General features: G+C 37.9%; 4 protein-coding genes across 5 annotated transcripts in view; 1 reads left to right on the forward strand and 3 right to left on the reverse strand.

Moving 5' to 3' along the window:
* Positions 1 to 146: 146 nt before the first annotated feature.
* Positions 147 to 2,418, reverse strand: LOC135127855 (cyclic GMP-AMP synthase-like receptor). 2 transcript variants are annotated; one of them, XM_064054504.1, is made up of 7 exons: positions 2,044 to 2,416; positions 1,736 to 1,989; positions 1,544 to 1,682; positions 1,337 to 1,492; positions 1,150 to 1,287; positions 953 to 1,096; positions 147 to 903 (listed from the first exon to the last, which is right to left on the reverse strand). In XM_064054504.1, the coding sequence occupies exons 1-7, from the start codon at positions 2,179 to 2,181 to the stop codon at positions 718 to 720; spliced, it is 1,155 nt and encodes a 384-aa protein (XP_063910574.1). In that variant the 5' UTR covers positions 2,182 to 2,416; the 3' UTR covers positions 147 to 717. The 2 variants fall into 2 exon arrangements, with proteins under 2 accessions (XP_063910574.1, XP_063910573.1); XM_064054503.1 differs by having other exon boundaries at positions 147 to 1,096; positions 2,044 to 2,418.
* Positions 2,419 to 7,233: 4,815 nt separating this feature from the next.
* LOC135127858 (uncharacterized) lies at positions 7,234 to 10,081 on the reverse strand. The gene is made up of 3 exons (XM_064054507.1): positions 8,600 to 10,081; positions 8,479 to 8,539; positions 7,234 to 8,431 (listed from the first exon to the last, which is right to left on the reverse strand). The coding sequence occupies exons 1-3, from the start codon at positions 9,040 to 9,042 to the stop codon at positions 7,307 to 7,309; spliced, it is 1,629 nt and encodes a 542-aa protein (XP_063910577.1). The 5' UTR covers positions 9,043 to 10,081; the 3' UTR covers positions 7,234 to 7,306.
* A 3-nt stretch (positions 10,082 to 10,084) lies between these two features.
* On the forward strand, positions 10,085 to 11,181 carry LOC135127859 (uncharacterized). Its single transcript, XM_064054508.1, has 2 exons — positions 10,085 to 10,636; positions 10,683 to 11,181. The coding sequence occupies exons 1-2, from the start codon at positions 10,149 to 10,151 to the stop codon at positions 11,179 to 11,181; spliced, it is 987 nt and encodes a 328-aa protein (XP_063910578.1). The 5' UTR covers positions 10,085 to 10,148.
* Positions 11,182 to 11,190: 9 nt separating this feature from the next.
* Positions 11,191 to 13,466, reverse strand: part of LOC135127857 (cyclic GMP-AMP synthase-like receptor) — a 31,757-nt gene continuing 29,481 nt past the window's right edge. Inside the window, exons 2-10 of the mRNA XM_064054506.1 lie at positions 13,248 to 13,367; positions 12,928 to 13,187; positions 12,729 to 12,873; positions 12,521 to 12,679; positions 12,333 to 12,464; positions 12,155 to 12,277; positions 11,913 to 12,105; positions 11,716 to 11,862; positions 11,191 to 11,666 (exon numbers count right to left, since the gene is read on the reverse strand). Of these exons, the coding sequence (XP_063910576.1) occupies positions 11,260 to 11,666; positions 11,716 to 11,862; positions 11,913 to 12,105; positions 12,155 to 12,277; positions 12,333 to 12,464; positions 12,521 to 12,679; positions 12,729 to 12,873; positions 12,928 to 13,187; positions 13,248 to 13,364 (1,683 nt within the window). The 5' untranslated portion in view covers positions 13,365 to 13,367 and the 3' untranslated portion in view covers positions 11,191 to 11,259. The remainder of the gene's footprint in view (positions 11,667 to 11,715; positions 11,863 to 11,912; positions 12,106 to 12,154; positions 12,278 to 12,332; positions 12,465 to 12,520; positions 12,680 to 12,728; positions 12,874 to 12,927; positions 13,188 to 13,247; positions 13,368 to 13,466) is intronic.

Consider the following 13,466-nt stretch of genomic DNA (forward strand, 5'->3'; position numbering starts at 1 on the left):
TAGTGAACATAATTTTATTACAAATTCGTCAAGTATTACCAACTACGGGGATATAAAAATAGCTAGCAAAAATTGTACATGGTCCATTATATAAGTCTATTTGATTGTATACGCTTGTAATACGTACATAAAATAAAAAAAAACAGTTTCATAAAAAATCTTTATTAAATTTTTTTTATGAAAAAATACAAAAATGACTAGATTAAAACATTTTCCAAACACACGCCACCTTTTTAGGACTTTGAATATTTACAGGGTGATTACTTTAAAATGAGTCGCGTTCCGGCTTACTCGTAATTTTTAAAAAGTCACCCTGTTGACGTTTAAACCCCTACAAAGGTGCCGCTTGTTGCGAAATCATTTTCATCCATCACACACACACCCTAGATCAAAAAATTTTTGCGCCAAAACACCATTCTTTTCATTCCACAAACGTCACCGCGTCGCCAGTTTCAAGCAGTTGTGGCGTTACACGAGATTTTCGTTTCGGAAATTTGGGTTCTTTTTCCGAAAACAACTTCGATCTTGTCGGCCACGTTTGACATTTATCAAACGTGGCCGAAAATTACAAAGTTCCCCTCGGAAAGAAACCCAAAGCTCCGAAACGAAAAACACACGACGCCACAAGATTTTGAAAATAGCGACTTGGCGAAGTTCCAAAAATGAAAAAATTGACACTCCGGCGCCAAAATTTTTCCATCCATTTTTCACAGCGGTTTAGTCTAGGTAGCTAAGAATTGTGTCAAAATCGGGGTTTGCTTTAATGTCGTCGAGCATGTTCTCGATGTCGTTTTTGTACTGTGTTTTTTGTCCGGGGGTTAAGTCGTCCAAAAGGTCCATTTTCTTGTTCCAGAAGTAGGGAATTTTGGAATTGTGTAGACAAGTTGCGTAGACCTCGAGCATCTACAATGGGACGGTAAATTTCAACCACAGTTAACAACATGTGACGTACGTGCACAACGCAATAACTAAATGGTAGTGACCAGAGTGCGGGAGTGTCGTCATCCAGAGTGGGATTGCCTATCTTCAGTTCTCTAAAAAACATAGTTTTGATGGCATAACTCGAAATTCGATGTTGAAAATTGTCACGAATTCGCTGAAATATAAAAACTGAGATATATACACATTACAAAATACAAACTTAAGTACCTTCAAGACTCTTATCGTTGGCTTAAGCCACTGCCTGTCAAAAATAATTTCCCTTTCTTGTTTCTGGAACGACAATCTCCAGTAACGGTCAATGTGTGGCACGTCCCGTCTAGGACTCTTCGGAACTATAAAGAAGTCCTAGAATGTGGCAATAGATGATAATTTTAGACAAAAATAATCTACTAACACTTGGTGATGTATATGGATTCGGCTCGAACCCTTCACCAGGCCATTGACTCCCGTCCAACAAAATACAAGGCACAAGATCTACAGAAATCTTCAGTTCATTTAGGCCTTCAATAGTCAACGTAAAAGCTGGTCCCAAATTTTGCACACGCGATATCTAATTAAAATATCACACTTACGTCAAAATTTTTAACGATCATCAACTTACTCTGAAATCTGAACCCAAAACTTGGATTGTGTTGTTGGAAATGGTGTTCATGACCCTATCAAATATACTTTGCATGAACGAGCTCTTCATTTCTTTAGTCAACAAGTAATTATTGTCGTCGACAAAATCTTGCATCACCCTAGACAACATTTGATAATTTAATAATAAAACACGATTGGGGGTTTCACTCACTCGTACACTTCCGGGTACTTGTGCTGAAGCCTCTGAAAGTGTTCTAGTTTCAAGTTCACGTATCCAGGAATATTATTTTCCAGTAGAACAGGCGCAGCAGGTTCAGGAATTCGCATGAGAATATCAATATCAAATTCGTCAGGTTTGGTGATTTTTAATCCTTCGTAGCCGCTACCACCGCCAAAGAGATCGACATACAAGCGCTTAAAAGCCGGAGATTCGGCTTTCATCAGTTGGATAAGGAAACGGATAATCTAAATCGTGGATTGAGTTATCTGAGTTATTATTAGTCATATTTTGACACTTACACGCTCAACGTAGAATTTCTTCGTTTCCATATCATCTTTATCGATGGAAATGTATTGCTGATTGGCGTATTGTGGTCCAGGCTCTATCCCGACATACTCACGATAATCTTCCTCATTTTTAAGTCTTGCTTTGGACATTGTTTGGCACAATGTTACACAATATAAGGATGTCGATCGTTGTGGATAACTTTCTTAAAATAATGAAATCTGGAGCAGTTTCACTCTTTATATACCGGTTGTGACTAAAAGGAGTCGAGTGTTTTAGATAAATACACTGATTATGTTTGGAAATAATAAGGATCAAAATCGCGTTTGGATTTATTCGCTACAATTACACACAGTGTCCACTGGCTGATTAACTGCGTTAGTAGTTTCTGCTGCTATTTATAAAGGCGGTTTGATAATGACCTCGTTCAAGGTCGGTTTGGTGCACTGTTTTATGCGATAAGTCGCTTATGTTGCTTGAAAATATCATGAGGAGAGAAAAACTGCATCAGAAATGCCATTTTTCGACTAAAGAGATTTTTTTTGCTTTAAACACAATTTGGAATAACCTGAGGCGATTATTGTAAGGTCACCAACTACAAAATCAAGAATTAAAAATATGTCAGATATTCGTTTCAGCAGTTTTTAATAAAATATTAAGGAATTCATTATTTTAATAAAATATAAGAGTGATTAAGTACCTGGATCGTTATCACAGGTGACGCCGACTTTGATTAATCAATAAGTTTGTTGAGCGTAAACGTTAAAAATAACAAAACAATACAAATATTATTTGAGGCATCCATTAAGATAAAAGTGCTCTGTGGTTTCATCATCGTTATTATTGCACTCGATATATTTTTCGGGGAAATCCCTAACAACGTACATTCGAGCTGTTCTAGCACGCTCCTAGCGCATGAACTGGAAACGCACTTCTTTACTTCTTTAAAAATCGGTCAAAAGTTGTTTCGACAGAACTTCCCAGGCTCCTGAAGTACAATGAAAACATATCCAGCATTTTCGAAAAATTATATAAAATTTGATTTTGCGGATTTTATATTTGTTATAATATTATATAATTTGGAATAAACATATGTGAATATGTAATGCTAAAGTAAATGTAAAGAAGCATGCTACGCGTATATTTCAAATAAGTTTGCAAGATTTCAAGGCATTCGGTTTTTCAGTTCTTGATTTAATCAATAAAATAACTTGAGTCATTAATTTTTTTTTTGCATCACCCTGTATAAGCAAATCGAAAGTGTGCGGAATACTTTATTGAACGATAAAAAAGCAAAATAAGAATGAGAAAGGATAGTGCAAACAAAACTCAGGCGACAGCTCTTTGTGCAGGTGGTTGCCCGGCTGCAAGTCATAAATTATGGGAACGCCCGGAAGTGGCCAATGTTGCATTTTGCACAATCTCGAGATCAAATGTGTCAACAAACGGTCAGTCGAAGGCGAAATCGTATTTTTGTATAACCAAATTAAAAGCAAATAAATTTTATTTTCCGTTACATTTAGGCCAGATGGCCTGATGGTCCAGCCTCAGAAGCAAAATATATATTTTCAGTATATTACCAAAGGGAACAATGGTATCTGAGCAATATGCGTAGTATTTACAATGTTTATGTTTATACATCGGAAGAATGTCACGTAGATATTTGTTTAATTTGGATGAGTTAATCACCTCGAAACAGATCACTAAAATTATTAATAAACCTCAATTGAATAAAATATTCTAAATGTTGTTATTATCATTCTTAACTTATCAATTTTTTATTGTTATAAAGACGGGCATATTCTCACATTTTCGAGAAAATGGGGTGGCTCGTTCTTAATTTGATCAATAATAAATTCACTGATTCATTATTTTTTTAAGTCGCCCTGTATATGCAAATCCAAAAAATATAAATCTATTATATGGCCGCAGCCCTTTGCTGTCTTCTGCGACATGGACACTAGAGGAGGAGGGTGGACGTACTTCTTGCACAAGTTTGATGGTTCTAGGGACTATTATTTGAAGTGGAACGAATAGAAAATTGGGTTCGGTAGCCTAGTGGGGGAGCACTGGTTGGGATTGGAGTACTTGCATCAGATCACTGGTACTACCTTAACACCAATAAATCCACCTGCTGTATTTTGTGTTTTAGCTTCAGGGGATTACGAAATGTTGGTGAAAATGGCTGACTGGGGCAACAAGATTGCGTATGCTCACTATAAGGTTTTCGTTGTGGGTTCGGAAAACGAAGGGTACGTTTTAAAAGCTGTGAGTGGGTATAGTGAAGATGCTGGCGATTCCATGTATTGGTATTCTGGGATGAAGTTTACCACGCAAGATAAGGACCACGATATGCGAAATAATAGTAACTGTACAATCGATAAACGTAAGCTCTGAAGGGGAAGGTTATTGCAGATGGAGCTTGGTGGTATAACGAGTGTACCCGAAGTAACCCCACGGCGATGTATTTGAAGAAGGCTAGAGATTCAGGGATTAGGTGGAAAATTATGTACTGGGGAACGTTCAGGGACAGCGATTATAGTCTGAATAGGATGACAATGATGGTGAGACCTCGACGAAGCAAAAGTCTTGAAGTGTGACTTTTAACCGATGAAATGAATACAATTTGACGTTCTAACTTGTGTTGAAATATTGAAGTTCCAACCTTTCTCTTCTCATAGCTGGATGGTTAAACATCTACTTCTTTTTTTTGCCTTTTTTCCTTATATGTGCGTAGTTTTCTATTGACGACAAGAAACTGAAAACTTGTTTAAATTGGTAAATTTACCATTTCAAATATGTTTTCACTCTTTTGATGTGAAGAGTATGTATATTAAGAACAAGAAAAAAATCAAATCATACGCCCCGCCCACCCGCCCTGTCTCAGTTGTGACGATTTTTCTTTATTCGTGGTCAGCAAACAGGCGGAGCTTAATTGCAAAATCCCTATTTTTCTACGACAACTTACCATTTGAAACACGTTCTTAAGTAAGCGTGTTGTTCAAAGAAAAGTTTTAAGTAAAAAGGAAAACCTAAATTAAGCTCCGCCCTTCGGCTCACGGCGAATAAGAAAATTCATCACAATTGAAACGAGGGCGGGTGGGCGGGGTTTGTATTTTAATCTTTTTTTCTTATATGTGCGCAGTTTTCTATTGACGACAAGACACTAAAAGCTTGTTTAAAATGGTAAATTTGTAGAGAAGTGTGGGAGTTAAACTTTACCATTTCAAACATCTTTTCAGTTTTCGTCGGTGAAGGTTGTGTATATTAAGATGAAGAAAAAAGTAAAAACATAAGCCCCGCCCATCCACCCTGTCTCAGTTGTAACGATTTTTCTTTATTCGTTGTCAGCAAGGAGGCGGAGCTTAATTGCAAAATACTTATTTTTCTACGAGAATTTACCATTTGAAACACGTTCTTAAGTAAGCGTGTTGTTCAAAGAAAAGTTTTAAGTAAAAAGGAAAACCTAAATTAAGCTCCGCCCTTCGGCTCACGACGAATAAGAAAATTCATCACAATTGAAACGAGGGCGGGTGGGCGGGGTTTGTATTTTAATCTTTTTTTCTTATATGTGCGCAGTTTTCTATTGACGACAAGACACTAAAAGCTTGTTTAAAATGGTAAATTTGTAGAGAAGTGTGGGAGTTAAACTTTACCATTTCAAACATCTTTTCAGTTTTCGTCGGTGAAGGTTGTGTATATTAAGATGAAGAAAAAAGTAAAAACATAAGCCCCGCCCATCCACCCTGTCTCAGTTGTAACGATTTTTCTTTATTCGTTGTCAGCAAGGAGGCGGAGCTTAATTGCAAAATACTTATTTTTCTACGAGAATTTACCATTTGAAACACGTTCTTAAGTAAGCGTGTTGTTCAAAGAAAAGTTTTAAGTAAAAAGGAAAACCTAAATTAAGCTCCGCCCTTCGGCTCACGACGAATAAGAAAATTCATCACAATTGAAACGAGGGCGAGTGGGCGGGGTTTGTATTTTAATCTTTTTTTCTTATATGTGCGTAGTTTTCTATTGACGAGAAGACACTGAAAACTTGTTTAAAATGGTAAATTTGTAGAGAAGTGTGGGAGTTAAACTTTACCATTTCAAACATCTTTTCAGTTTTCGTCGGTGAAGGTTGTGTATATTAAGATGAAGAAAAAAGTAAAAACATAAGCCCCGTCCATCCACCCTGTCTCAGTTGTAACGATTTTTCTTTATTCGTTGTCAGCAAGGAGGCGGAGCTTAATTGCAAAATCCTTATTTTTCTACGAGAATTTACCATTTGAAACACGTTCTTAAGTAAGCGTGTTCTTCAAAGAAAAGTTTTAAGTAAAAAGGAAAACCTAAATTAAGCTCCGCCCTTCGGTTAACGACGAATAAGAAAATTCATCACAATTGAGATAAGGGTGGGTGGGAGGGATTTGTATTTAAATTTTTTTTCTTATATGTGCGTAGTTTTCTAATGACGACAAGAAACTGAAAGCTTGTTTAAAATGGTAAATTTGTAGAGAAGTGTGGGGGATAAAATTTACCATTTCAAACATGTTTTCAGTCCTTGTCGGTGAAGGTTGTGTATATTAAGAAGAAGAAAAAAGTAAAATCATATATAATATGTATATGTTCTGTAATGTGATTTTTGTAATTTTTAATTTTATTAAACAAATTGTCCTGATTTGAAGTTTTTGGAAATACTTTTCTTCAAATGGTGTACTGAATTCTTTCACGATTTGAAGAATTGCAGTCAGTTAAAAATGATTAGCGCTGATTTTCTCATTAGCTACGATTTCCCAACAGAAAAATGGCCTGGGGTCATTTAGACAGAATTTCCTTCGTGCCTTAATTTCAATTGAAAAGCTAAAAGCCAGTTTCTAATAGCCCTATAGTCCCAAATTTTCAAAAAAACTGGATGAATCATTTTTGATTTCATCAATAAAATAAAATCGTCATTTACTGATTTTTTTGAGCACATGACAACTCTACCAAGTTAAACTGTGAAGTGTTTTCATACACTTTTGGTTTTTTTGCCAAAAAAGGCGGATTCATAAACCACAAATGTATTAGTATTATCATCAAATTATTGGTTTGTTAACCAATCTTGACCATCTACACGATATTCCTAAAATACATATAAAATTTGACGACTTTATCATACTGTGATTATGACATTTGACATATGGAGTGGGTTGGGAAATAACGCAGACACTTGGTTTTTTAAAGATATGTATATATATTAATTCCTGTATCTGTCCAGCGTCTTCATGCACATTTCCTTCTATTTCTAACAAATTAGTAAAAAAGAAGCGAGATATGAAGACTAACAACTAATACAAATGAATTTTTCCGAATGTGATATGTTCCTGAAAAACATGAGGCTGTTTGGGTTTCACGTGGAGCACCACCAAGAAATTTATCACTATCGTTGCCAGGATTGTTAGATTTGGTCTTATTGGCGAGACGCTTAGGACCTGGAAGAGTCGTACACTCGACAGCAGGGGTAGTAGTAGTAACACAATTGTCATTAGCGTTACCATTACCACGCTTCTCAGAAACGTCAACATCGTCAGGAACGGAAAAACTTTCATCATCGTCACTAGTGTCAGGACTGAGAAGCCTCTCAGAATCGTCGACACCGACAGAATCATCACCATCAGAATCGTCACTAGTGGGAAGAGCTCGGGCGTGGAAAGAATCCTCAGGGGCATCAGGATTGGGAGGACTCTCAGAATTGTCAACATAGTCGCCAGAATCATCAGGAACGCTAGCCGTGGAAGAAGTCTCAGATTCCTCAGAAGCCTCAGGAATGGAAAGACTCTCAGATCCCTCAGGAGTGTCAGGAATAGGAATATCAGAATCGTCAGGACCAGCAGAATGATCAGCAACGTTAGAATCGTCAGGAGCGTCAGGCGCGTCAGGAATCTGAAGGCTCTCAGGTTCGTCAGGATGCTCAGGTTCGTCAAGGGTCCCAGGTTCGGCAAGGTTCTTAGGTTCAGAATCGTCAGGATCATCATCAGGGTCACGTTGGGCTGCCCTTTGAATTTTAGCTCCACGTGTACGATGTGCGTAATCACGTCTAACACGAAGACGCCCTGGATTTTTGTAACTACTGAGAGATGCACCAATAGCAGGACTAGCAGGAGGAATTAAGACCTTGCCACACAAGGCAGGGTATCTTTTACTTCCACATTTGTTCCGCCGTCTGATATTAGGACAACTACTACATGCACGTCCGGTTTTATAAATGGGTCTCTTTCTGACTTGCGTTCCATTTCCGAAAGCAGATCCATAATTACAAATAAGTGTATACGACCAAGCTTTGTTGGCAGCCTTGGAGTTCCAGACTCTGGCACATCCTACAATATCGCTTTTGGCGTGAACCATTTGAGTAAAGTGACCAATAAAGCCTTTACTGGTCTGAAACAGATATTTTGACTAATAGTTCGATTTCGACTACAACTTACCACTACAGACGTAAAAAATTGGAGTTGTGTTTCGGACTCAATATTCTTCATTTCGCGAAACCTAAAACAACAGTTAACCGCGTTTCAAAGATAACTAAACAAAATGAAGACAGCTACTCACCAGTCCCGTAGTATTTCTTTTATAGTTACACTTTGGTTTGTACTTCCATATAAGTTTTGACCGATCTCATACCCATTTGCCTTCTTTCTGCAACCATCATGGCCTTCAATGAATTTAGCAGCGTAACACGTAGCAATATACTCCAGTTCTAAATCATAATTCATGACCCTCATATCAGACGCCGGTTTAACAGCTGAATTTAGTTTATGCGCTTTTCCAGATGCTACATAGTTCCTCCAGTAGTTGTGATTGTGAACAATTTCTTTTCGGAAAGCGTCTACGTTGTCGCTAAATAATTTTCGAGGTGGTTGAAGTCTGCCGCAGTTGCAGGCTACATGTTTTCCAGTTGGACATCTTCCCTCGCAATAGTTAATTCTTGAAGGATCAAAACTTGCGGCGCCATAGATATTCAGGCACGAAAAGATCAGAAGAGCAAATATCATTTTTGACGTGTACTCTCATGTCAGTAAATTGAAAATAAGTTGCTTACTAGATTGAGTAACAACGGTGATGATATTCTGAGTTGTTGTAAAAACCAAAATTTTTGAAAATTTGCTGGAACAACATTGGTTCACGTGAAACTAGGGATTAGCAAGCGTCCTCTGGTTTCTCATGGCAGTGGCATTTCCTACGTTTTCCGCAGAAATCGTGCGCTTAAAATTAAGGAGGAACTTACGAACTTTTTCACTTTTGGATCAGTCAAATGTTCAAATTTTTAATCCACTGAGTACTTTGGCTGTAGCTTCTGGCAACTGCGTTTGAAAAATTGAAACTAAGAAAAATCATTCAATAACCTAAGCAATCACCTATGTACATTGTAGAGCATCTAGGGAATTAGTGAATGTTATCGTTTACGTTGGTAGTGTGGGGTGATCAGGTGATTGAAACAGTACTTGCGTTTTGCCGTATTTATTTTGATGTTGTCGGTACGGCAGATGAAGGAAGAGTCTTAGAGTTTGTGAAATTGAAATGAAAAGAAAGGTCGGTAGAAAGCGGTGAATACAGTAGTGTCTAAAGGGTTCTTGGAAGGTATTCGAAATCTGGGAAAGGATAAGTATTACTGAGAAGGGTGAACAAAGGATAGGTTTTACGACATGCAGGTGGACGAAGAGAAAGTTTCGGATACTGGTTGGAAATAATTAAATACAGATTATATACAAATACTATACAATTTTGTGGGACTTGCCAGCCCCCACAGTAGTGATCAAGAGTTGATAATGAGGCAGCCGGAATTCAGAAAGAGCCCTCACTTCTTGTTTCTAGCGGATATTTCTTGTTTAGTGAGTGCAGTATAAACACGTGTTAAAACTTAAGGCTAGGTCTAAGAAAGGGCGAGTAACCCAATAATAACGTGTGAACGTGTGTACTTCTAGGGGACACCCAGTATAAAATCAAAGAGCAATTGATCCTCCAACCACACTTACTGTTTAGCAGACCACACTTTGAAGATGAAACAAATTACCATAGCAGCTACTGAATGATCGTGATCGTGAGCATATTGTCAAATAATTAATGAACATGTAATGAACTGACAGCATAAGTCATATTCATGTTGAACTTGCTAATTTTTTTGACTGCGCCATTATGTATAACTTCTTATGATACTAAAGAAGAGTTTTTCAACTTGAGAGAGCATAACTACTGTGACCTAAGGTGTTATGAAACCAAAACTAAATTTAAAGTAAATGTAGCTTGCGGATGTGAAAAAGTCACACCACGACTTGGCCTAAAAGTTCTTAATTCAACTTTCGGGTTCCGTGAAGCAATTCTAGACAAACTGAACCAGTTCAGAAATAAAATAGCTTCTGGTTCAACAGACATGCCCGCCGGTGCAGATATGATGGTGCTAAATTATGACGTAGGACTGGAATATTCCGCTGCATGTATTTTGAAAAGAGCTCAGTCGGCTGGTATGGATCTATGTACCAGAAACAAAAACCACGAAGCATTAGGTAACTTTCCTGTGATGCTTATGCCGGAGGATAAAAGTTGGATGATAAACAATATTGCTGACGCTATGGCTTTTCTCGACCAGAAGTTTGTCATGCTACTTTTAGTTGCAAATACTATTTAATTTTTTTAGGCTTGACGATTGTCTCCAAACATTAAACCCAGAACAAATGGATAAAACAGGCCAGGATCCGTACCTGGAGAACGAGCTACAGTTTTGTTTCCAGTTAATATTCAGCAAACATTTTAAAATCGGGTGTGCAAGATCCGTGGAACCTGGACAAAGTGTGGGTCGAAGGATGCGTATTTATTGCCTTTTGGCAAGTTGGGAAGGATCAGTGGCTGCTTATCGCCCAGGCGTCCAGCTTTACAGTAAGGGTCCAGGGTGCAGTGAATGTCCTTCGCCGTATTTCTGGGAACTCGATGATCCCGAATGTAACAAACAGTATACATCTTTATGTGGCAAACTTGCGCCTGTTCCCACATATTATTGGAAGGATGCGCCACAGGCAGTTCCCGACCCATGGGTTGTTTACCCCGAAAACTCTACAGCGACACAAAACGGAGTCTTCACGACCTTACCAGCCGTTTGCGGTTTACTTGTGCTTTTACATCCTGGTAACCAAGTTTAAGACACAAAATAATCTAAAAACCAATTTTAATAGTAAATTTTAATAAAGCACATTGTAAAATTATAAATAACATATAGTTCACGGTTGGAAATTCAACGAACTAGTCAGTCGATGGGTTAAACCCAAAAGATCATCCACAGAGGGCGCTTCGTTCTTTGCATTGTCTATTTTTTTCCCCATCTCTGTAATCTTGTTTTCCAGTGTGTGCATACGCACTATATCTTCGATTGCTTTCTTATTAACTTCAGTCTTCAATTCTTGAAGCTGACTCTCGCATCGTTCAACTTTATCAAGGATCGTCTCCATCAATCCAAAAATTCGTTTTTGTTCTGAAGCCACCATAATCAATTGGGCTTCCACTCTGACCAACATTTTCGAACAATCTTGCGAAAAACTTGGTTTCGCAAGTTCGGATACCATGGCTTTGGAAATGTCTTCAAAACTGGACGATCTAGACGACGTTGCAGACGCGGAAGTCGGTAAAACTAAAACAAATCTCTGAAAATTTGAAACTATTGAAAGGAAAGTGCAAACCATGCTCTTGAGGTTTCGCAGTTAGTTGAGGAGTTTGAGCTTGAGGGGGGGATTCTAGTAGTTTTGCGGCCTCCATCTGTTTCATTAATTTTTTTTGAAGAGGTACTTCCGCTTTAAAAGTGTCCATGTTGACTTCTTCAGATCTTACTAAAAGATTAAGGTTGGAATTTTAGGTATTAAAGGTGTTTAGAACTTACGGAAATAGGTGACCACGTCGTAGAAACCCAATTTTGAATTGCAAATTTTGTCAATATGGTCGACGATGTTTTTTAACTTGTTGGCAATACAAGAGGCCGTTATCTCATTTAAGTCCCCAAGGAGATTATTGGAGTCGTTCCAATAATAGGGTATGTTTTTTCTCTCAATATATTCTGCGTATTTTCTCAGCATCTATGACAAAATTACGTGACGACAAGCAACGTGAGAGCGAAAAACATACCGTTACGAACACAAAGCTGAGTGGCTTATTCCAGAAATTTTTATCCAGCATTTCTAACTCCCACAAGAAAACAGTCTTGATGTAGTAACTTGCGATTTTGTGTTCATGTCTGTCTCGCAATTTCTAAAACAAGGAGACAATGTTTAATAGCATTGTAAGTGAAAACGTGTTTTATTACTTTGATTAGGCGAATCGTAGGCTTCATGACTGCGTAGCCACTGAGGAGTTCCCTCTCCTGCTCCTGGAAGCTCAACCTCCAGTGCAGGGGCGCATCTTCACTGGGACTTTTTGGTACGACAAAAAATGTGTTCTAGGGTTAAGTAAAGTGAAAATGTAGTACTTTATCGTGTTTTTATTAAATTTTACCTTTTTTTGTGATGGGTTGGGCCGATATTCATTTCCTGGCCAGTGATCATCAAAAAAGGTAAAACACGGAACTAAATCTATATCTATTTTAAAGTCCTGGCCATTCAGGTTGCCTTCCAACTTGAGAGTTAGTGCTGGTCCACTTTTGAACACCTTGTACTACTTCAACTTATTAATTCACTAATTTTATGAAAACTGTACTACCTACTTTGACGACGCATTTGGAATCCGAATCATCCATTTTTATTTCCATTGTGCTGTTTCCAATGACGGCCGAAGTCATTAAACTTTCCATCCATGATCTAACTTTTTGCGTTGATAAGCGATTTCCAACCAACAAATTGTCCAAACCACTGAAAAGTAAATAAGACATAAATACTTGTAAGTTATCCACGGTCTTCACATACACATATTTTGGTCCTTCTATTTCGCTTTTCCTGAGGGCTTCCATATTGTTGAGGACGATGTGAACGTAGCCAGGTTTGTCACTGACCTTAACGGTGGGCTCCACGATTTTTGGAAGACACAATAGGCAATCCAAGTCATACTCTGAGGGTTTACCGACTTTCAAACCGTCGTAAAAGCTCCCTCCATAAAATTTATTTTGATACAAATTGGTGAACAGTGTACTCTTGTTTTGCAACGTTTGGATGATACGATCAATGACCTACGCAATTTTTAAAAGTGAGTAAAAAAAGACTATTTAAATTCTATTCACGTTGCCAACCTGCAATAATTTATTATTCCGTTTGGTCTCGTCATTTGGAAGGGCCACATACTTCTGATTTATCTTTTGAAAAATATTTTCCAAAATGTTGTACTTCTTGTAATCGTCGGTGTTCATGTCCTGCAAAAAACGTCACTCTCATTCTCACATTCCTAGAAAAAGTAGCCATAGCAACCAAACAAGCCCTTCCAAGATCATCGACCCGGCAAAAAAAGGGTC

The sequence above is a fragment of the Zophobas morio genome, unplaced genomic scaffold (genome assembly GCF_036711695.1).
Source record: "Zophobas morio isolate AGI-343-1 ecotype UQ-CSIRO unplaced genomic scaffold, CSIRO_AGI_Zmor_V1 ptg000012l, whole genome shotgun sequence".
Taxonomy (NCBI): Eukaryota; Metazoa; Arthropoda; class Insecta; order Coleoptera; family Tenebrionidae; genus Zophobas; species Zophobas morio.

Bases quoted from the DNA above. Each gene is read 5' to 3' on its own strand.
- LOC135127855 (XM_064054503.1), bottom strand. From the start codon at position 2,181: ATGTCCAAAGCAAGACTTAAAAATGAGGAAGATTATCGTGAGTATGTC. The intron at 1,990-2,043 runs GTAAGTGTCAAA...TCCACGATTTAG, and splicing joins AGAAATTCTACGTTGAGCGT to ATTATCCGTTTCCTTATCCA. The intron at 1,097-1,149 runs GTACTTAAGTTT...TTTATATTTCAG, and splicing joins CAACGATAAGAGTCTTGAAG to CGAATTCGTGACAATTTTCA.
- LOC135127858 (XM_064054507.1), bottom strand. From the start codon at position 9,042: ATGATATTTGCTCTTCTGATCTTTTCGTGCCTGAATATCTATGGCGCC. The intron at 8,540-8,599 runs GTGAGTAGCTGT...CTGTTGTTTTAG, and splicing joins AAAGAAATACTACGGGACTG to GTTTCGCGAAATGAAGAATA. The intron at 8,432-8,478 runs GTAAGTTGTAGT...TATCTGTTTCAG, and splicing joins AATTTTTTACGTCTGTAGTG to ACCAGTAAAGGCTTTATTGG.
- LOC135127859 (XM_064054508.1), top strand. From the start codon at position 10,149: ATGTTGAACTTGCTAATTTTTTTGACTGCGCCATTATGTATAACTTCT. The intron at 10,637-10,682 runs GTTTGTCATGCT...TAATTTTTTTAG, and splicing joins ATGGCTTTTCTCGACCAGAA to GCTTGACGATTGTCTCCAAA.